Raw genomic sequence first — 14,743 nt, forward strand, 5'->3', positions numbered from 1 at the left:
TCCATACCTTCACAGAAAAGACTGACATATAATATTGCTAAATCTTATCTGTATTAAATCTTTTTATACTATTGTTCGGCTCTGCATATCTTCTTGTAGAAAATGCCCCATCCCTGAGAAGCTTGCCCAGAGAAGCTGTGGCAGTGTCCAAGGCCAGGCTGGATGGCGCTTGGAGCAACCTGGTCTAGTAGAGGATGTCCCTGCCTGAGGCAGCGGGTTGGAACCAGATGAGCTTCAAGGTCCCTTCAAACCCAAACCAGTCTGAGACTCTGTGATTCTATTAAATGCACTAACCTCCTTCAACAGTTCTGACTGTGGTCTGGTTCTGGGCTCACTGGTACAACAAAGATACAGACCCCAGCAAAGGGCCAATGAAAGTAAGTGATTAATAGAGTGGAGGATCTCTCCAAGGAGGAGAGGCTGAGAAAGTTGTGGCTGTTCAGCCTGGAGAATAGGAGGCCCAGGGGTAACTTATCCACCTGTATAAATGTCTGATGGGAGTGACTGACAAAGAAGGAGCCAGACTCTCCTCAGCGGGGCCCAGTGACAGCACAGGAGGCAATGGGCACAAATTAATACATATGAAATTCCATCTGAACACAAGAAAAAGCTTTCTTCCTGTAAAGGTGGTTAGAAGCCTGGCTAAGCTCTCCAGAGAGGTTGTGGAGTCTCTATCCTTAGAGATAAAACATAACTCAACACGGTTTTGGGCAATATGCCCAAGCTGACCCTGCTTAATACAGGGTGTTGGATTGGACAGTCCCAAGATGTCCCTTGCAACTTCAATGGTGTGTGATTCTGTTTAATATTTGTATAAGAGTTTGAGGGAAAATGCAAATAAGTGAATGTAAATTCACATGCATCTCTACAACAAACTCTGTATTTTTATGACCAACTTATCATCAAACAGCATAAGTAAGAATTTAAAACCATACAGGAACCAAAATTAAGAAGTGGAATAGTTGAAATCTCTTTATGTATTAGTATGAGTAAGGAAACCCTTCAAATAAAACAATATGCTTAAGAGATTTGCTTGGCTCTTTGCATTTACTTCAAGAGGATAATAGTAGAAACACTTTTCTAGGTGTTACACATTTTTACTATGTTACAACTTTATTAATAAACACCAAAACTATACATAATAAAAATGTTTTGCAAAATATTTCTTTACTTAGTCCACTTCAAACATATCACCAGCTACAGCTTTGCATGCTATGTAGCTATTTATGGCCTTTTTTTATGGGGTGAGTAAGGGATTAGTTTTGTCTTTTTCGGCCTAGAGGGCATCTAATTCAAGCTCGTGCCTGTGGCTTGTCTGTACAGTCAATGGAGAGAAGACAGACACCCTCAAGCACTCACTGATCCTTACCCAATCATATGCGCCTCTCTCCATTATGTAGACAGGGATTTAATACAATAATGTTGATTTATGTGATTACTTTGTAGCTGTCTATTCTTACGATAGGTAAAATCCATTCATGGTAATAATTGCAAAATTATTATTTGCAATAATCATATTTTGCATAATCTCCTATCCTTTGTGAAACTGCAAATTTCCCTCAGCCAAGGATTTGTCTATCAGTTTGTTCATAAAAACTGAATTTTCACAATCAAATACTTAATTAGTGGTTTGTGGATTCCTTATGTAAGTAAGAAAGTAAGTTAATTACTACTAAAGATTTTTTTCTGTGATTTATATAGCATGAACATATAATACCTTCTATCATGAGTCAGAAAGCACATTGCATATGCTAAGAACTTGTTAAAAAATATATATATTAGTTTAGTTACTGTTTTAAATGCTCCCTTATGGAATGACATTTTATAAATACATCCAGTGTATTTAATGATATACTAATTATTATGACCTTTTTTATTTTTATTTGGTGATTGGTGCTATGTGAACCAAGGCAAAGTTTGTTATCCTTAAAAAAAAAAAAAAAAAGGAAAATCTTAATATGTAATTGCAACTGCCTTGTATGTATTGAGAGAACACACTAGAATTATTAATTCCATTACTGGACATTCACAGGAAAAAAACTAAACAGATGCAAAAGGTATTAAAAAAAAAATATCCACCATATGTGGAAAGATTTGGTTGCTCTTTTATGAAGGCCTTTTCTCTCTTTAATTTTTACATGGGCTTGAAAACCTACCCAAGATTCTGTTTGTCACCTTATGCCAATAAATGTTCTTCAAATTACATGTCCTTGTAGTGCTGACTGGGCTGTGCTTCACTGCAAGCATTTCTAGACAGCAAAAGCCTTGAACTGATTTATGCCATTGAGCTCAGAGATTGTTGGTTCAACTAATTCTGACAACCTGGTGAACATTGCTCTCAGTCATCCAACTAAGACTGCTTTCCAAGAAACTGTACCTTACGCCCTTGCTCAGTGTTTGCTTAGCCGTATTTACCTATCTCACTTCATTTATCACAGAATACTTTAACAGCAGTGCTGCTGCAAAGCTTCAAGTGGGTTTGGATAGTTCACCATGTCCTGCACAGTAACATTTCTGTTTTGATAATTACAATCTCTTGTCTTCAAACCATTTTGATGAAGCAAAATTTAATCAATGGAATATAAATAGTAGAACTAATTTTAGCAAATCCTTTCCTGTTGCCAGGCTGTAACAATAACTGCTTCTACGGAAGAATAAAATGTACAGTCCATTTCCCAGCTGCTCAGGTGGAAGAACAATTGTGCAAGTTGTGTTTGTTCTGATGTAGATTGAAAATTAATTACAAATTCAAGTAACACTCTAACGAGACAATTCAAACTTCATTGAAACTTCCATCTTTTAGATGAGGCAATTAATTGCAATTATCTTCCCAAAAGTAGAGTGCTTTTGTTTATTTCTTTCTTTATTCATTAATTTATCTTTAGTAATAATATGTGGATATCCAGTAAGTATCCACTGCAAAATATTTTAAATAGCTTCTTTCCTGTCTCAGTGGGAAAACTGCTATTTCCCTTCTTTCTTCTTTTAAGAATGGTCACAGCTTTCCTTTTCAGAATGTTTGCATGCTTTTATATAGTTCATTTTTCAAAGCTATTAACAAATCATTCTTAAAAATAAGAATTAAAATTATTATAAGCTAAGTGCTTGTCTTACAAGTCTGCAATAAATTTATAGAAAATTTAAGGTGCCAGTAAATCCACAGAGGGGGAGGATTCATGTATAGGTGATAGCAAACTCATGATATTCACTATGATTTGCTTATTGAACTGCCACTTTTGGTGTTAACTTACTCCATTGTAGCAACAGTTCAAAAAATTATGAGTCCACCTTTTCCCGTAAGTTTGCTCTTATGTCAGAATTAGCAGTTGAGAACTGCACTATTATTTTTTTCTCCAAAAGACAATTTTTAACTTATTTTTTTTAACTTTTTTTTTTTTTCTGTAACAAGTTAAAAAATGCTAAAAGAAGAAAATTATTTTTCCTGATAACTGGCTGTCATAGTATAGGTTTGTCATGGAAAAAGCAACAGAATATAGAAAGACGTCCATACTGTGTGCTCCTAAGATAAAAGCACAGACTGCATATGAAAATAAAGCCTTATGCTGTAGCAATGTACATATGTATGAAAGGACATTTGTCAGGAAGAAGATTTGTGAATTTCAGATATTAGTATAAGACAAGTATTTCAGACTAAGCTGTCTTTGTGGGCACAAAGAGTCATTTGCACCTTGATTACATACATACTTCTGCAGTCAAGAAAGCCTCATCCTTAAAAAAATGGGTAATATCAACATTTTGCAACTTACAAAAATCTTCATATAAAAGCCAAGAAACAAGGCTAGAGATAGTAATAATCAAGAAAGCATGACTTAATATGGCCTTTGTTCTGACTCTGAAAATGGATCAGGCGACCCCTGAGGTCCTTTGCATTTCTGCATTTCGGTCAGTAGGTGGGTAGAAGCTATGTGTGTAGTACAAATACTGATATCAAGTGTAAGCCCACAAACACAAGAAGCTAAAAATGAAAAATTATTAGAATATGAAGCTGTAGATGTAGTTGTTTTAACCACTAATAAAATACAATCAAATGATATACGACCATAGCTAGCAATATGCAGAAGATAGAAAAAATAGGACAAAAAGGAAAGGAAGTTGTCCTAGAGTCTAGAAAGTTGAAGATCTTTGATCTAGTCTACGGAATTGAATTTGCATAGCTCCAACTGTAGTGTTAAGTCTGTGGTTTCTTACAGACTTTCGCTGACTGGAAATGTTGCTCCATCACCAAAAAGTGCTTTTGGTCACTTAAAATTAGTATGGATTTTCTGGATGTTTCAGTTCCACATATCTGCACACGCCTGCATGCAGCTGGCACTTGATTTTCACATCTACCCACTCCTGCATGAAGAGATCAAGGCTGACACTAGCACATTTGTATAAAATGAGTCAGTGATCAAGCAAATACCCTACATTGTGCAGCCTCCCAGAGGGCAGAGTGACTACATGGGGGATGTAGAATCTGTTTGCATGTTTTTCCTGATCCTAGATAGAAGTATTTAAGTCCCATTGAAATATAAATACATTGGTAATTCTGCCTTCTAGATCAAGTCATGTGTATTAAATGTACCATACAGAGAAATATGACCATTCATTTCCCAGGAATTTAAATCTGACATTTAGACAGCAGTAGCATCCAGACTTCTCACATCAGTCTGTTTTTTCCCCTGGATCCACCAGCTTTACTAATACTATCATGTGGACCATTTCAAGCACAGAGATGTCCCAGCACTCTTTTACTGCCCTGGCATTGCTTCCTCACTGTGCAATGATAACTACAATTTCAGGAGCTTTTCTCAATCAAAGGGAGTAAATTGTAGTTGAGGGCTGGGCTGATCTACGTTTCAGATTATTTCTTTCCTTTTGGATCTTTCAAACTTCAGGAATTATTCACAGCTGAAGATCCCTACCTACAGAAAAGGACACCCCCTTCATCCTGTTTTACTCCTGGAAGCTCTTGTCAGCTCATCATTCAGCATTCTATAAAGTATTCCCTCCATGGCACCTTTGTCCCTTCAGATCTGTATGAAGAGTCTTCATGACTAACACAAGCCTGAGACTCCAATAAATGCAATGGTGACACAAATTTTTAGGACCTGGCCAAAGTCTACTCCAACAAAAATAACAGTGGATTTCAACTACAGCCAAAAAATTACCAACTTTAAACAGTCGTACTTTGTTTGTTTGTTCTGTCATTCTAAGTGATTAATCCTTAGAAGAGCAAGCAATTGAAAGAGGAACCCTTTTGCAACTTAATGTAATGTAACACACTTAGGATGAGGTGATGAAACACTATCAAACACTGAGAAGTCAAAACATGATATATCCCAGTAAACCTGCAACTTATAAGTATTACTTTGTCTGTCCAAAATAGTGAACTTTCAAGAGATGTGCATGACTTAGGAATGAGGTGAAGGAGCAGCTGTGAAGACGAGTATCATTTACTGCTCAAAAAATAACCTAGGTTTGTTAACCTAGGAGAATGTCATAAACCAAGCTAGGTGAAGAAGTACAGCAGAAATATTTCTGTACTGAGACACTAGAAAGTAACATCCTCTGGAAAGAATATTTAACCTTGCTAAGTGTATAATTTCAGCAAAATGAGAATTACTGTCACTAAAGACAGAGGAGTTTAGATGTCTGCCCTATCATTACAAGCAGTTGCAGCAGCAGTGTACATGACAGACTATCTACCTGTAGCTTGCTAAGACCAATAGGCACATTGGAGCTGTTAGAGAAGCTGTGAGGGCTCTCAGAAAAGTGAGCCTGACGTAATCCCAGGAAAATGCCAGATACTATGCGAATGTCACTGGGGATGAAAGCTGTGTTTAAATATAGCCTAATCTGTAATTCTCGGTTTGGTCTCACAACTTGCATATTGGAGGATTGTCTAGAGCTGCAAATACAAAGCTGTATGCAAAAATAAGTGTGCTATGGATAAATCCTATTAAAATAATAGTCAAAAAAGGCATAATTCACACATTAGTGCTAAATATACATTTATACATGAGTGTGTGATAATGTATTTTCCACATAACCTCAGAGCTTGTTATTTTGATTAATTTACAATTGGTAATATTCCGTAACAAATTGTTCATGGTGTCCCACATTAATTCAATTGTTTACACCATGTTGTAAAATGTGTCAAAAGAGCAATGAAGCTGGTAAGAAGTCTGGAGAACAAGTGTGATGAGGAATGGCTGAGGGAATCAGGATTTTTTAGCCTCAAGAAAAACTAGCTTAGGGGAAACCTGACTGTTCTCTACAACTTCCTGAAAGGAGGTTGTAGTGATGCTGGGGTAGGTCAGTCTCTTCTCCCAAGTAACAAGTAACAGGACAAGAGGAAATGGCCTCAAGCTGTGCCAAGGGAGGTTTAGACTGGACATTAGGAACAATTTCTTCACTGAAGGTGTCATAACGTATTGGAACAGGCTTCCCAGGGAAGTGATGGAATCGCTGTCTCTGGAGGTGTTTAAAAGACATGTATATGTGGTGCTTAGGGACAAGGTTTAGTGGTGGACTTGGCAGTGCTGGGTTAACAGTTGGACTCAATGATCTTAAAGATCTTTTCCAACCTAAATGATTTTATGAAAATTCTGGCAATATTCATGAATGTATGTACTCCCTATTTTAATGCAAAATTATGAAGATCTGTTTCTTATATTCTGTGATTCTAATGAGTAAAATGTTACTGACTCAAAAGATTACAGTGTAGTTTACACTTGCATTTCACCTCTAGGAGACTGTTTCAAAAGACCAAGTGAAAGATGCTTAGAGAATCTATTAACTCTAGCAAAAGTAGTTCTTCATTATTTTTAGACAGTAGTTTTTACAGGTTAACAAGTCAGAAGTGGGAATTCTTACATAGCTGTAATAGATGTTAGTGGGGAAAGTCTATAGGGTTTGAATATTTACCCTTGCAGATGTAACACTCTAGGTTTAATAAGGACCATCTAATGTTTTGCTTCTCTAGTAGCATTAGATTCAGAAATATATATACTATAACAGAAACACAGTCTAAGCATCAGCTCTTTTTTATAGAGGTTTTGGAAAAGGGTTTAAAAAGACAAAGAGACCAACCTGAATAAGCATCCAGCTGAACTGGCAGAGGTAAAGGTAATGTGTAATAGATGCAAGGGCAGAGCAGCTTTCCTCTGAGAGATGCTGGCTCATGTAAGCAGAGGCCAGAAATGAAATCTGCAGGGAAAAAAAATAATATGTCCATATTGGAATTAAACAAAATTAATTTAATAACAATAATGAGGGGGAAAAAATAGTATCATCCATTTGGAAATAAACCATACACCTAGTTACCAGTCCAGAGATACCTTGGACATTTAATATTCACCCAAAAGAAGTGACCTTTGAACACCGTCAGCCACAAAACTAGCTTTAAACTTTTTGCAGTCTAGTATCCATTACATCCACATCTGAAAAGACTATAGAGAGATTTCGTATTTATTAATATTGCTTCCCAGACTAATTGCCATGCAACATTAGACACCAGTTTTGCAACTGAGGGTGGGTATTTTCCTCCATAAAACAGAGAGATTATCATTTGATCTCAGTAAGGCAAGAAAATTTATCAAGTAATCAAACTCAAGAGGCATTTCCTGTCTTCAGACCGTGAGATATGTAGCAATATTACACCCCATCACATAAGATAGCAATACTGAACAAAAGCGAGTAAGCATTTCTTCTGTTGCCTAAGACCAGACCAGGATTTCACACTCACAAAACAGATATAAGTTCTTTTGCAGAGACATGCCCAATGTCAAAGGACTATTCCTTGGCTGGTTGAGCAGCCAATGCATTGTCTAAGGAACAAAGGTATTCTGACTCTGACTGCAGTGAATGCTGCTAAACAATTTCAAAATAGTATTTAAAATTAAAACACAACTCAGAAGCTTTTAGCTCTGTCTTCTGTGAACTTCTTTACAGAGGAAATAGCTCTAGAAGCAGACTTCATAAAAAAATTAAAGTGTTCACATAAAGAAATGCTCAGTTTACCTACTGAACACCTGCAGTAACTGATGATTTTTCCTTTCCTTTACAAGGAATATTACTATTTTGACCAGCAGCACATTGACTTGCTAGTCAACAGAGAATGTTATCTCACAATGAAATGGAAGAATAAGCTACTAGATGACAACTGGACTAAAATCAATTATGAGATGCATTATCTAAAGGAAAAAAAATGCAATTTTAGTATTTTAAGTGGTGTTCATCAGTCTGCTGTGAACTGGAATCCAACCACGGCCACATAACCATTCAATTATTAAAAGGTTAACACACAGTTTAATATTTTCTGCTACTTGCCAGATTCTGACGCCATTGTCTGGAGTTGGTTGAACACAATTGAAATGTGTGTGCAATAGCTGCCTTCCATGAGGGATAAACACAAGAAATATTTGTGTAAACAACTCCATAGCACCAGCTAGCTCAAACAGTACCACCAGTACTTTTCCTAAAACTTGAGCAAATGTTTCTACTTACAGCAGGAAAAAAAACAATGCACATCTGGGTGGAGAGGCTCTACCACTTTTTGTTATCTGAAAGCTCATGTATGTGCCAAGGACAGACTGTTAGGTTAGACAAAGAAGGGATGAAAACACAAAAGCAGACTGACTGAGTCCTGGAAACATGGTTTTGCACCTTCTGGACTGAATGTTGGCTTCATTACATATGTAATAAAAGAAACTATAATTTCTCATGTTTTAAGAATTTTTATTTTTAAACACAAAAAAGTATCTGGTTATGTCAACAGTTTTCCAACCAAAACAATGCATAAAGTCCAAATATTTGCTAAAAATGTATGCCTTTCATGGATACCATCTTTTGTTGAAGTAAATCATCAATACAGCTGAAGTAATGCTTCAGCTAAGGATTCATTGTATATAGTGGCATTACAGTGTTTTAAAGAGAAGGTTAATGATTTAAAAGATGCAAAGACACATAAAATCATATAATGGTTCAAAAGGACCTTAAGATCACCTAGTTTCAACCCCCTGCCATGGGCAGGGATGCCTCACACTAGACCACGCCACCCATTTTACATTATTTTAATATGTTATCTTGAATCTTGGCAGAAGATACAAATAAGATTTGGATTATAACACATAAAAACAATTTGCAGCCATATTTTGAAAAGCTGGGAGAAGAGACTGTAGTTTGGTTGTGCTGTTCTAACAACGCACTGCAATTTGGCAGAAACACGTGGTGCACCAGGCACTGAATAGACCATTCCCCCATAATGTGTGAGCTGGTTAGGGAAACAAATGAAAAAGCACATTCCAGGTAAGTTGTTCCTTTGACCGAACCTTCTTGTGGCTTCTGTACTTTGCTTAGTTTTTAACTGTAGTGGGCAATCTACAGACTGATCAGGGGGGTGAAGCCCTGGCACAGGTTGTCCAGAGCAGTTGTGGCTGCCCCATCCCTGGCAGGGTTCAAGGCCAGGTTGGACGGGCCTTGGAGCAACCTGGTCTAGTGGAAGGTGTCCCTGCCCATGGCAGGGGGCTGGAATTGGATGAGATTTAAGGTCCCTTCCAACCCAACCATTCTGTGATTTGATGATCTTTTGTAATAATGAACTTGTTACTTTAATAAGCAGAACTCATACCATATATTGGAATAAGTTGTTCCCTTTTGGAACATTAAAAAAATACGTATCATATGTGTCCCTTTTGATACCAATTGTTCAGAGCTCTTTTTACAGAGATAGCATGAAATTAAATACCCCCTTTTCAAGCAATCTTTGTAACCCACCATTCTGTTCTATGCCAAGATTATATCGTAATGCTTCTTCCTGTTAAGACTTGATCAAAATGGTTTATCTAAGGGATAACAACTGACTGAAGTTATTTAAGTAGCAGGCTGCTACTCTTGATAATCTGTGATAGTTCTGTGCCACATTCAAAATTACAGTGATAGCGTATCAGTCAGATTCCTCTTGACAAATTGAAAAAATGAAACTTAAAAAATAAATTATGATAAATCAATGCACTTTTGCTAAAGAGCAAAAAGGTCTTTGACAGAGTTCCCACCTGACAGTCATTTACTCAGTTAATTTATCAAAGGATACTGCTATCTCTTTGTAACTCTAAGACAATTGCCTAGCAGTTACTTGAAGGAAATTAGCACCTGGGTATTCAACCTAAGCCATCAGCAGCAAACTATAAATTACTAAAACCAGGTGATTCACAAAAGTGTACGTTCCTGTATGACAAAGAGTAATTTTGTACCACATTTTCCAAGCAGCAGGCTGTCTCAGAACATCACTCCTCTGCTATTTAAGAGCTGCCTCCTATTTTCCAGCCTGCACTTATTCATGTTTAATTTATATCTATTTTTTCTTCTGTTGGAAGCCTCTCAGGTTAAACAGGATTTCCTCCTCCTTGGGGTTTGCACTATCATGAATTCACGGAAAGCAGCAGCATTCTTCCCCAGGCTTCATTTTTCAAGGTTAAATAAGCCAACCACTGCACAGCACCATACTCTGTAGCAAAGCCTAAACTGGGCTGGACAGCAAAAGAAGTTTAGCTCCAGGAATACAGCATCTGCCAAGTTGAATTTATCTTGTTTCTTCAAGTAATCCTATGTAGTGCATTGTGAAATGTGTACTCATACGTGCAAAAACCTATCTTTGTGCAAAAGTCTTTGCAGCTGGTGCACCAAATTAATCATCCTCCCCTATACTGATGCCACTTTGATTCTGTCCTTCATGAATATATTTAGCTGAGGTTGGACAGAGAAAAGGTGCAGAGGTTTTTAACGTTCTCATCTGGCAGTCTTCTTATCTCTGTATATCTCATGCAAAGACTTTTACTGATATAAGGTAATACCTCAGTGTTCATTTGGTACAAACAGTTTTTCTTCTCATTTCCAACTCACTACTTCTTGCCTCACAGTTAAAGCTTTGCTGTTAGCCTAGAAGTCACAACTTTTCACCTTACATGTTCTTACATGTTTTCAACTTACATGTTCTTGTAAATATGCCTGTATTTCACTCTTCAGTCTTCCAAGATATCTACATCTTCCTACCTGCTACCCCACTACCATTTTGAAAGGTCAGTCCTTCTCTTTCTGCCATCAGCGCATTTTGCCTGGCACATTATTTTCTGTTCCACAAACAGAACAATGCTTTAGGACCAGTGAAATACCTTTCTTCATAAACCACTCTCCCAAAGCTGTCTTTTCTCATTTGTCTGTCTCTTCCCACATCCCAGTTCCTCAACTAACCCTCCTCCATTTTGATTTTAACAATTCTGTGACATACCATGCATTTTAATGCATTTATTTCACCAAAGAAAGCTATCAGACTAGTCTGGCACAATCTAAGTATAAACACACAGGAGTATTATTCTCCACTTCATGTATCACTCTGTCTTGGATAGAATTTTTTCTCTTTCTGAGACTGAATTGAATGGTCTGCAGTTGCCAGGACTTTATATATATATATATATATATGTATATATGTATCTTGTACTTAAAAGTTCTCTGATTACACTGAGCTGTGTGGTTCGGTCGACATGCGGGAGGGAAGGGACGGGACCCAGAGAGATCTGGACAGGCTGGAGAGGTGGGACCCTATGAACCTCATGAAGTTTAACAAGGCTAAGTGCAAAGTCCCGCACCTGGGTCAGGACAATCCCAAGCATAAACAGGCTGGGAGAGGCTGGATGGAGCAGCCCTGAGGAGAAGGACTTGGGGGTGTTGGTTGACAAGAAGCTCCCCATGACCTGGCTTCAGTGTGTGCTTGAGCCCAGAAACCCCCATGTGCTGGGCTGCATCCTCAGAGTGTGAGCAGCAGGTCGAGGGAGGGGATGCTCCCCCTCTACTGTGCCCTGGGGAGACCCCCCCTGGCAGCCCTGCATCCAGCTCCAGGGCAGCAACACAAGAGGGACATGGAGCTGTTGAAGTGAGTCCAGAGGAGGCCACGGAGATGGTGCAAGGGCTGGAGCAGCTCTGCTCTGGAGACAGGCTGAGAGAGCTGGGCTGGGTCAGCCTGGGGAAGAGAAGGCTCCTTAAGGGGAGACCTTAGAGCAGCTCCAGTGCCTAAAGGGGATACAAGAAACCTGGAGAGGGGCTTTGGACAAGGGCCTGTAGGGACGGGACAAGGGGGAATGGCTTTAACCTGAAAAAGGGTAGATTTAGATTAGATATTAGGAAGCTGTTTCCTGTGAGAGTGGTGAGGCATTTATGGCATGATATAGGCCAATGATTCCAATGATTCACTGATGAAGGCCAATTCCAGTTGAAAATATCAGCAGCACTTCAATTACTTCTGGATTTAAGACTGCCTCTAATCTTATGCCAACTGTTTTGAACGTGTTTGGAAAGTACTGTATTAAAATGGTTAACAAACACATTGTGGCATTCCTTCAGAAGGGTCCTACAGAACTGCAGTGAAACTGAGAAATAGTGAAAGAATTATTTTACAAAGACCTACTTTTGTAATTCCCATAAATCCTTCTTTCACAGTATGAACTTGCACGGGTTTAGACACTGTCTTCTTCTAGACAGAAGTCTTCACGTATGTCTTCTAAAATTGGATCCTAATGTTGGTAATTTCATTTCTTTTCACATTAAACATTTGTTGTCTTTTATAAATGTCATTATTTTTGTATTAACAAATAAAAATTTATTTCTTTGTTCCACGTAGGAACAGACTGTCTTCCTCACAGAGCCTGTTTACATACATTCCTATTAAAAAAAAAAAAAAAACAACAAAACAAAGAGCCCAAATGCACGCTATCTGTCATTATACCAACCCAATCTCAAACAAGTAATAGTATCAAAGGCATACTTTACAGTGCTGTTCCTTTTGTTGGACTTAATTGCAGTGAACAATAACATAGGAAAATAAACACATTAAAAACTCTCATGTCCTGACCGAACTTCTCTCTTCTGCTTTGAATTTACTTTATATGGATAAAAAAAGGGGTTCCCTTTTTGAACACGGGGACACTGCTTAATACTACTGCATATGAATCACACATTTTGTTACTTCTTGGTAGGTCAGGACAGCACTGATGTGAGCCAAGTGTTCTTCTCATGTTTTGTGTTCCATTATTAAATGCCAGGACCAAAAATACTAACAAAGGATGTACAAATAATTGCAGAGATTTATAGACGCTAGCAAAAATTCTAAGCCACTCTTCCTGGAAAAAGTAACAATACAACATGCAGCATGTTTTGGAGCACAGAAGAAAAGGTCATACAATTTGGATAATTCAAAACACAGTATTAAGCAGGGTCAAAAGAAAAGTTCTGTAACTTACTTTTAATTTCATATTTGTTCTGTAATAGTGATGCTAAAGTAAGCAGTTAAAGTTCCATTTGTGAATTTACACAGACACTAAATAACTTCGCAAGTCACTAAACTGTTTTAGAAATTACCATACTTCAAAGAGGGGTGCCTTATAACTGACACCAGAAAAAACAGTACATCTGGGTTTAGCTTTATTTATGGCTTCAGTTAAGTCAGTGAACATACATACTAAAAAATAAGTACCTTATGAACAACAGCTCCAAGGTCTTACTCTATAATTTTCAGGCATTGTGTATTTTAGAGGTATTTTTGTGTGTATGAATTATTTGCTCAAAATATATTGGTCATCTATCACTGTAAAACAGCACTTTAAGAAAAGCTAAACAGCCAACTAAAATAAAATTACTTGAAATACTGATGGTATATTTACAACAGTGACTCATGGTGCTTTTGTATAAAGATGTTTACACTTTATTAAGCAGCAGCAGAACTGGCAAGCATTGTAAGCAGTGATTAGGCACCAGCAACCATATGTTACTCATTCCCTTCCCTGAGTTGAGCAGGATGGTAGTTAGTTTCATGCTGGGTTCATTCCCATTTTTAGGGCTCAGCGACTTTTCTAGCTTCTCTGAGCAAGGCAGCAGGCACTCTGAGGGTGCAGGGTCTGGGGCAGGAGGGGGAGAGGCACCATGATGTGCAGCAATGCAGCCCACAGCTGGCCAAGCAGCAGGGATTAGCTGTCAGGGAAAGGCTGGGGTAGCCTGCACCATCACAAAAAAATTCTGACACAAGCACCCAGCTGCACGGTCTCCTCTAACACAGCTTCTCCTCTGTTCCAACCAGGCTGCCCCTACAAAGAATGTGTCCATAGAATCCCAGACTGGTTTGGGTTGGAAGGTTGACCTTAAAGCTCACCCAGTTCCAACCCTCTGCCACAGGCACGGACACCTTCCACTAGACCAGGTTGCTCCAAGCCCCATCCAACCTGGCCTTGAACACTGCCAGGGATGGGGCAGCCACAGCTTCTCTGGGCAACCTGTGCCAGAGCCTCACCACCCTCACAGGAAAGAACTTCTGCCTAAGAGCTCATCTCAGTCTCCCCTCTGTCAGGTTAAAGCCATTCCCCCTTGTCCTGTCCCTACAGGCCCTTGTCCAAAGCCCCCTCCAGGTTTCTTGTATTCCCTTTAGGCACTGGGAGCTGCTCTAAGGTCTACCTGAGCTTTCCCTTCTCCAGGCTGACCCAGCCCAGCTCTCTCAGCCTGTCTCCAGAGCAGAGCTGCTCCAGACCTCACAGCATCTTCATGGCCTCCTCTGGACTTGCTCCAACAGCTCCACGTCCCTCTTGTGTTGAGCGCCCCAGAGCCGCAAGGAGGGGGCCTCACAAGAGCACAGTAGAGGGGGGAAATCCCCTGAGAAGTTATACTTGATTTTTTTTTTTTAATAATGAAAAACAAGCAC

The 14,743-nt window shown here is 38.7% G+C and overlaps 1 protein-coding gene across 1 annotated transcript in view; it reads right to left on the reverse strand.

The window, feature by feature from the left end:
- ADGRV1 (adhesion G protein-coupled receptor V1) overlaps positions 1-14,743 on the reverse strand; it is a 273,612-nt gene that overhangs the window by 86,926 nt on the left and 171,943 nt on the right. The window contains exon 83 of the mRNA XM_065661610.1: positions 7,096-7,212. Within this exon, the coding sequence (XP_065517682.1) occupies positions 7,096-7,212 (117 nt within the window). The remainder of the gene's footprint in view (positions 1-7,095; positions 7,213-14,743) is intronic.

Source organism: Lathamus discolor, chromosome Z (genome assembly GCF_037157495.1).
Source record: "Lathamus discolor isolate bLatDis1 chromosome Z, bLatDis1.hap1, whole genome shotgun sequence".
Taxonomy (NCBI): domain Eukaryota; kingdom Metazoa; phylum Chordata; class Aves; order Psittaciformes; family Psittacidae; genus Lathamus; species Lathamus discolor.